The sequence below is a fragment of the Oryzias melastigma genome, linkage group LG23 (genome assembly GCF_002922805.2).
Source record: "Oryzias melastigma strain HK-1 linkage group LG23, ASM292280v2, whole genome shotgun sequence".
NCBI classification, from domain to species: domain Eukaryota; kingdom Metazoa; phylum Chordata; class Actinopteri; order Beloniformes; family Adrianichthyidae; genus Oryzias; species Oryzias melastigma.
In genome coordinates, this window is record NC_050534.1 from 19,686,052 (window position 1) to 19,695,174 (window position 9,123).

Sequence of the window (9,123 nt, forward strand, 5' to 3'; positions counted from 1 at the left end):
TCCATCATACAAACCCATTCAGATAAAGACTTTCATTCTGTCACACAAACGGTTAGTGCTAAGGTGAGCTGACTATGAGTGTTGACTATAATTAGAAAACGACATTTACAGCCAAAAATGTTTCAAAATATTTGAAGAAAGTGTCTTAAACTCGTCTCAGACCAATCTGGATCGGTTTGATTTAGTCTTAAAGAGGGAAAATATTGCATCTGCTGTTGATTAGTAGACGTGAAGTTTTAAAATACACAATTTTAACATCAGACTGGTTGGATGTAACTCGTCCAGTACAAAGCCAATACTTTGGAATCTTACCCAGTACGTTGGTCAAAGGGGCAGTCTGGCTGCCCAGCCTCCTGAGTGGCTCGTGTTCTGTTTCACCATCGGCTTCACCTGGTAGGTCATTGGCAGCAGGTGGAGCCTCGCCCCCCCCTGGTGCTGCAGTAGAGGCTGGTTCCATAGTTCCATCAGCTAGGACCACAGGCTTCTCCACCACCATGTTTGTGAGTGGAGTGAGGAAGTGGTAGGTCAAGGACAGGTTGGTGGCCTGTTGGATGTGATCTTCTCTCTCTCTGCTGGTGGTACTGCGCAGCCGCGACCGCAGCCCTTCTTTGACGCTCAGGAAACCCCAGACACGCTCTGCAAAGTGTTCTGCGATGGAACCAAGAGGGAGGCCCAGTCCTGACAGCGACCCTGACGCTGGGGCTTTGGCTCCTGCCGCCACTGCGGCGGTGGCCTCCTTAACGTGCCTCCGAGTCTCCAGCTGTCGATGCTGCAAAGGCACGTCGGTCTCCAGGACGATGCTCTTGTCGTTGTTGCTGGCGGTGACCTGCACGTGGAGGGACTCTGCACTGGAGTTCGTCAGCTTCCCGGCGATGACGATCTCAGAGCCGTTGAAGTAGTTGGTGAAAAGGTTCTGGGTGACGTATCCGACCGTGCTCTCTGTGTAGTTGATCCTTATGTCGGACAGCAGAGGGGTTCCTATTTCATCGTAGAACCTGGAGAGGAACACAAAGATGGTTTAGGCGGCATTGTAAATGATTGAATACAAATATAGAAACAGGGGGAGAAAAAAATTGCAGACCTACGTTCACACTAGGCTCAGAAACGCCAGTTCAAGTGGTTACGTCCAATGAAAAGTCTATGTAAACGAGTGCTGCCACAAACGATTATTTTAATAATCGACTAATCACCAATTATTTTTCCGATTAGTCGACTAATCGAATCATGCGCAAACTGGATGTAAAACACACATCTTAACCATCATTACCTTTAAACGAACTAAAAACTAGACATATAGGACTACCTGTGATAATGCTAGTGTGAATGCTGTAAGCTGAATTTAGCCGGTGAAGATGCTAGTGCTGATAGCTGCAGATGCTGAAATTGATAGCTGAAATCACTGGAACTAAGAGCTGATATCACTGAAACTGAAAGGCAGCTAAAATATTAGTTAAATGTGAAATTAGCCTAAAGAAATGAAAAAAACTTAAGCTAGCCAAAATAGCTAGCATGCAGCCGAAACTCCAAAATTGACAAAAAAAAAAAACAGAAAAATTCCTAAATTAGCCAAAATAGCTAGCATGTAGCTGAAATATTAGCTAAACTCTAAATATCTGAAAAACTTTAATAAATGCCAAAATAGGCCTTCAAAGCTTAAAGAAAGCACAAGTTTATAGCCTCAAGCTAACACTAGCGACACAAAAATAACACAGAGCAATATTGGTTGAATATTCCTCTCCAGTCGTACAGTTTTGATTGGAATTTGTAACAACACTCGTGTTGAACGCTCATCATGTCTCGCGCACCTCAGCATGAGCGGGCCAGAGGATACTTTGGCTCCGCCCATTTCAGTAACTGCCTCATTAGTCTGGGGATTTTCGAGCATCCGCTTTGCTGATCCAATGCGATTTGAAGTAACAAATACTCAAAAACACAGTTTTAATCGTAAATTATTGTGTGCAGATCCTCTGCTATGAGAACAATCCTACATGAACATGTTAAAAATCCAAAAAAGTAATTTTTTTAACGTCCAAAATACACTGCCGTAAAAATGAGCTGAAATTTAAACCAGTTGAATTTTGACCAATCAGAGACTTGAATTACAGTGATGTATGGATGGAATCCTGTTTTAACTTGGTGTATACGTTGGATAAGGAATTAGATCTTTTTGAAATGAGAACACAATGAAGACATTTTTGCAGAAAATCAATAAGGGGATGGAAATGAAGTTCTTTACGTGTTTCTGTGTTCAAAGATTATTCCTCTTTTTTTTTTTTTTAAGAGAAGGGAAATCCCCCAGGTATCAGCACACACTCCTAACTGTGTCACAGGGCAGTAAAGTTCCTCACCTGTGAACCGGCGTGTTTGTTTAAGTGGGACGGGACCATTATCAGAGTCTACCTGTGAACTCAGACGCTGGTTTCACAACACCAACGCATTCCTGCGCGGCTGAACAAACACCTGATGTGTCCGAGGGTGGAAGAAAGGAAGGAGAGGGGTTTTTTGTGGGACAGAGAGAGAGGGAGGCTGCTGCTGTCTGCCTCATGTTTAAGTTAATTAAAGATGTCTGTTTTCAGCACCGTCACATTTACCGTCTACGGTCCCTTTGGTGAGAGATAGACGGGCTCGTTGACGGGAGAAAGGAAGACGTAAGGGAAACTTATGAAGCATTACAACACGGCTGCTGGTACCGCGTAAAAACTTTGTATAAAATGTAAATCAAACTTTGATTTAAAGCTTTACTGACAGATTTTTGGCTAAGAAAAAGCTCAACAAAACTGAAACATTTTGTCATTTTTTTATGCAACACTTGAAAATATGAATTATTACTAACATTCAGGATAAATTAAACACAGACTGACAAATTTTTTGGCTCTTGAACAATTTTTAAAACCAAGTTTCAATTAAAAATTCACCAAACACAGAATGAAAAACTTTTTTCTGCAGAGCAAAAACAGATGAGAATCTAGACTTTGTTTTTAATTATTTAAACTGATTGTGCAGAAATCATATCAGTTTATGGCTATTTTTAAAATTTAGTTCAAATTTAGAGCACCAAGATTAAGATGAATTTAGTCTAAGTTTAAACTGTTTAACCAAGTTGAAGTATCTCTTTACAAAGAGAAGTACATCTTTGCTCTTGAGTGAGTTTAACAGCATTTTAGAAAACAACAAAAATAATAATATAAACCATAACTGGACATTTTGAGTCATAAGCGCCAGATTATTTAAAAAAAAAAGACTGGACAGTGATTTTAAGGTGGACTGGAGAAAGTGTTGTCATGACATTTGAATTTATTTCAGTCAAATCTAGGATTAGATAAGATTAAAAATGGTTACAGTTAGCTTATTTGTGCCTAAAAGCATCCAGATTACGTTACTAGAGCAGACCGGGATCAGTTTCCCTAATTGAGGCAATTTTTCTCTTCAAAAAATAATTTGGCTAAAAGTCATAAGTCTCTGATGTTCTAAAAATTATTTAGCCGGTTCTAAAAGCAGGTTATAGCCTTTAATGTTTATGTCTGTTTAGAAAAATAAATCAATACAACTTTTAAAACCAGTTTGATCATAATATGTAACACTGTCAGGGCATTTAAAGCCCATTTTAGACGAGTTTAGCTTTGTTCCTTTAGGGTTTTAAAAGTTTGTCATAATGCTTGCTAACTATCTAACTAGCTAGCAAGATAGCTAAACGTCTAGTTAGTTAGCTAGCTAACAATTTAGCTAGGTAGCCAACAATTTAGCTAGAAAGATAGGTAACTATCTCTCTATTGACCTAAAAAGCTAAATGTCTGTCTAGTTAGCTAACTATTGATCTAGCTAGCTAGATAGATAAATATCTAGCTATTTAGCTAGCTAGCCAACTATCTAGCTAGATGGATAGTTAACTATCTTTTATCTAGAAAGCTAAATGTCTAGTTAATTAGCAAGATAATCATCTAGCTATCTAACTAGTTTGAAAATATATATATATATATTTTATTTTATTTAATTATGTTTTTATTTTACCTTTATTTTACCAGGAAAACTCACTCTTTTTCAAGGGAGAGCTGATTATCATTACTAACTCAGAAATGACAACAACTCAACATTCAGGATAAACTAACAGATGGCATTCTATTTCCTTTTATTTGTCAGACTAACCATTCTCACTCCTCTCCTTCTTAACACGTTCTTTCAAATCCTCATTTTTTTTTACATTTTTTTTTTCTTTATTTAAGTTATAAACTGACCAATCAGATGTCTCAGTAAAAGTATGAGGCTCCCGCTGGCCCCGCCTTGAACGTTTGATTGACAGATTCCTCCATGCCGTTTTTACTGGGAGGGGTTTGGGCTTCGAACAAGCCAGAACGAGCTCACTCATGGTTGGTTGACACTACTTCCTCTAGAAACGTGACTCAGACGACTCGGACAAATCGCCGTCGATGGGTTGCAATCGCGGTAGACGTACCAGGAAGTGACGGCGAAGGCTCTGGCCTGATTTCACGAGGGTGGATGGTAATGCATTTCCTTCACATTGTCCCACCCGAATGGTCTGCTGTGAGGTGGGCAAAGCAAACTCTGGCAAGAGTATCGGCCCTATTTTAGGCTTTACCAATTAGAATCCAATGGTTGATTACATAAACTATTCCTCCAACGGATTTATGCTCACGGCTAAAAAGAAACCCAACCGTACCCTTTAAGCATGGCGCTGGCGTCCGCCTCCTCGGGGATCCGCCTCATCATCCCGCAGTTATCCAGCGCCATGCGCTCCAGCAGCCGGTAATCCACGTCGTTACCGATCCCGATGGTGAAGATGCAGAACTTCTCCTGCACGGCTGAGCGCGTGTTCCCCAGGATCGTAGCCGACTGCACCTCTCCGGTGGTGGGCCGTCCGTCCGTCAGGAAAATGATCAGGGAGACGCTGTTCGGACCGCTGTCAGACCCGGACAGGTAGTCCCGAAGCACGGAGGAGCTCGTCTGGATGGCGCCATCGATGTTGGTGCCTACAGAGACGAAAAACAAAAAACAATGGCATAGAAATCTGTAACTCCAACAACTCTTTGATAGCTTTAGTCAAATCCCTGAAGATAGAGCGTAAACATCTCTCACCTCCGGTGGGCATCAGCAGGAGGATGAACTTCTTGGCGTCTCTGATGTTGAGTGGCGTCACCGGCACCAGACGGTTCGGCTGCCAAACTTTGACCTTATTGGAGAAGCTGATGAAGTTAAAATGATCTCCAGGTCGCAGGTCCTTCAGGATGGTGAACAGAGCATCTTTGGTCTGAGAGTCACAAAGAGAAACAATCAGAAAACATGGAAAATAAGAGGTGATAAATCAGTATCTGTTATTAATACAGGACTTTTATTTTGAAAATATACTTAATGAGTGATTGAAACACATTGATGGACTCATTGAGTCGCCTGTGACACTGTAATGATGTCGCGACTTTTATTTAGGGACCAAATATCAACTTATTTCTGTGTTTAGATAAATATTTAATAGATTTTTTCAATAATATTATAATAATCCTTAATAATAATCTAAAATTACATCCAAAACTTCCTCGCTTTGAGCTGCAACAGTCCTGCAGCACAAACAGGCTCATCGTTTACAGGGAGGTTTAAATTACAGCCTGAAATCAAACAGACTCCAAACCATCACAGTGAAAATGTCTGTTTACGACTCGCTGGGCTCCAAACAGTCCAGGTCTTCTGTTAGCCTTTAGCTTCACGTCACGTTTCCATCGACCTACTAGAAACGTTGGTGTCACCATCAAAAAAACCCATTAACTAATGATCACACACTTAAATTCTTTCATTCTTTAATCTGGTGCTGGTGGAATACATTACTAAATTCTGTAGCACAACAGATTCGTTCACTTTCTACTAACTTTGAAGAAAAAAACTTAAAAAAATAAAAATTTCAGCCTCAGTTTCTTCCTAAAATGACTTTTCTCAGTCTTTTTCTGGAGTCTTTTTAGTATTTTTTTGAGTTTTCCCAAAAAATCTTTTCAAAGTCCTCTCAAAACTTCCTCAAAAAGGAAAAATAAAAGATGAAACAAAAGAAAACTTTAAGAAACCCTTGAGAGGACTTCAGAAAGTATAAAAAGTGATGAAACTTTGAGAAGATGACAATGAAAAAAAACAAACTTAAAAAGGTATTGAGAAAATTTTGAGAAAACAGAAAAATGAGAAAACTTTGAGAAAATTCTACAAAGAATTTTGAGAACACTGAGAACATTTTTTTTTAAAGTAAGCAAACTTTGAGAACATTTTAAGAAAACTTTGAGAGGATTTTAAGAAAAAATTAGAAAACCTTGAAAATATTTTGAGAACATTTTAAAAAGATTTTTGAGAAAACTGAGAACATTTTTTTTAAGTGAGCAAACTTTGAGAACATTTTAAGAAAACTTTGAGAACATTTTAAGAAAAAATTATAAAACTTTGAAAATATTTTGAGAACTTTTTAAAAAGATTTTTGAGAAAACTTTGAGAACATTTTGAGAAAACGTAAGAAAACTTTGAGAATATTTTAAGAAAAAAATTACAAAACTTTGAGATTTTTTTCAATAAAAAAATAGAAAACTTCAAAAAGACTCAAAAGATTAAGGACTTTTTTCAGAAAACTTAAAAAAAACTTTGAGAAGATTTTGAGAATTTGTTTTTTCTGGTAAAACTCCAAAAACACTAAAGACTTCAGAAAAAAATGAGAAAATCTGAGAAGACATTAAAAAATCTTTGGAAAGTCTTTTCAGAAAACACTGATTATACTCTTAACACACTTTGAAAGGACCTTGAAAAGACTTTAAGAAGTTTTTGAAAAACTTTAAGCAGACTCTGAAGACGAGCGCATGAGAAGAACTCGATCACTAAATAAAGAGCAACATAAAGTACTGTGTCCAGTTTAAAAATACTAATTTATACTATGGAAAATGGTAAAAAGTAGTTTCTGGTTTTTGCATGATTGACCTTCTTTCTGTGGTTTCGCCTCATTATGGACCAACTTTAAACTTTTATTGAGTTGTTTTAGTTTATTAAAGATTAAAGTTTCAGTCATTATCTTCAGATAGTCTCTTATAGATGTTTCTCGTCGCAGTTTCCTCAGTTTTAACAAACTTTAGTCGTTGTTTCTGCCATTTCTAAGCAAAACAAAGTGAGTCTGAATGCGGTCCTGATGGATCTGAGCTCCACCCTGAGCTCCACCCTGACTCCGCCTTCTGAGCGCCCTCATTTATGGTAAAGTCAGAAAAGACAAAGCATCTTCAGCTCTGGAGGGGGTCCTAATGGGTTCTGTCTCTGGGATCAGAACCACAAGCGATCCTTTCTTCCTCTGGTTCTTCTCCTCTCTGCTGATGGTGGGTGGGGGTCCAGGTCAAAGGGTGGAGGCTGAGCTGTTCCATTACCACACAGGCAGTGACCTTCCTCCCTCACAGATCAGCTGCGTGTTTCTGCTCTGATGTCTTCTCCTGGCAGCAGCTGCACAGATCAGCCTTTTCCTGAGAGGATCTCCTCCTTCCAGACCACGGAAAAGCTCTGATATTGATATTTCAGCGTGGGAGGGAGGAGGAGGCGGCACGTTTCCGATCCAGGCGTTCTCAAAAACTCCATAATAAAGGAAACGAGTCAAAACGATCCTCAAGACGTTCTCCAACTGTCCTGGGAAAGAGTTCCTGTTTCTGCTGGAAGGTCAGACTTTGATCTGCTTCAGCGTGAAGACACGATTCCCTCACATCTGTTCTCAGTCCTCCGCTCAGGCTCATCTGGATTGGAAGTTTGATTCCAGGCTTTACTTTGGCTCCCTCCAGTAAACAACTCTGCTATCGCCACGGCGACTGGGGCGCGGCAGATGTTCACGAGAACCACGACCAGCAGCAAACATCAACACCAGCAGGAGGTCCAGAGCAGAAGCTACTGAAGGAGGCGTCGATCAAAATAATCTAATCCAGATCCTAATCTGATATTTTAGGGTTCAGATCATTCCAAAGACAAATACTTTTCATTTTATTCTTAATTAGAGCCGAAGTATTTGAATTGTTTGAAGCATTTGAATTATTTAAATCACTTGAAGCATTTAAATCGTTTAAAGCGTTTGAAGCGTTATAATAATTTGAATCATTTGAAGCATTTGAATCGTTTGAATAATTTGAATCATTTGAATTGTTTAAATAATTTTCATTGCTGGAATTATTTCAATCGTTTGAAGCATTTAAATAATTTGAAGCATTTGAATCGTTTGAATCACTTGAAGAATTTGAATCCTTTGAATTGTTTAAAGCATTTGAATATTTTTGAAGTTATTCAATAATTTGAAGCATTTGAATCATTTGAAGCATTTAAACCGTTTGAAGCATTTAAATCGTTTGAATAATTTGAATCATTGGAAGCATTTGACTTGTTTGAATAATTTTAATTGTTGGAATTATTGGAATCGTTTGAAGCATTTGAATCATTTGAATCGTTTAAATCGTTTGAAGAATTTGAATCATTTGAATTGTTTGAATTGTTTGAAACATTTGAATCATTTGAATATTTTTGAAGCTATTCAATAATTTGAAGCATTTGAATCATTTGAATCGTTAGAAGCAATTGAATCCATAAAACAGACATTTTGTTGTGTCAGTGTTCCTTTTTTTTACATCAAACATCACTTCTCCTGATGTTCAGTGACTGAAATACCAGCAGTTTGTTAAAATCTCACTTTCCCCTAAACAACAGATTTCTTCAGCAGATAAAAATCAAACTGTGTCTACAGAGACAAAACTTTACTGTTATTTCCCTCAAAGTCTTTCTAAATCTGGGGTTTTATCTTTTTAGTCTGGTTCGGGTTGCAGCTTTAATAATTTACCAGTTTAATGCCTGATGCTCTGATTGTAACCAATGTAGACGTACATGGATCTAGTCGTCTGTAAGTGGATCCATCACAATGGAGCGTGCAGTATTTTTCACATCAGATATAAACTCTTTTTTAAGCTGCATTTTCGCGTCTGCTCCTGAGTCACAACAATTAGAAGTAAAAATCCCTCAGAAATGTTCATTTTATCAGATATGTCCTCCATCATCAGAGAAATGCTACAAGGATGTGAAAAATATCAAAAACACAACTGTCATTAGAGCAGATCTTTAAATACATCTGAAGGGAAA

General features: G+C 38.3%; 1 protein-coding gene across 2 annotated transcripts in view; it reads right to left on the minus strand.

The window, feature by feature from the left end:
- itih5 (inter-alpha-trypsin inhibitor heavy chain 5) overlaps nucleotides 1–9,123 on the minus strand; it is a 20,829-nt gene that overhangs the window by 6,850 nt on the left and 4,856 nt on the right. For both annotated transcript variants that reach the window (XR_002920771.2, XM_024286803.2), the window contains exons 8-10: nucleotides 5,092–5,263; nucleotides 4,676–4,985; nucleotides 313–995 (exon numbers count right to left, since the gene is read on the minus strand). Coding sequence is in view for 1 of the 2 variants with exons in the window: in XM_024286803.2 (XP_024142571.1) it covers nucleotides 313–995; nucleotides 4,676–4,985; nucleotides 5,092–5,263 (1,165 nt within the window). In the remaining variant the exon portion in view is untranslated. The remainder of the gene's footprint in view (nucleotides 1–312; nucleotides 996–4,675; nucleotides 4,986–5,091; nucleotides 5,264–9,123) is intronic.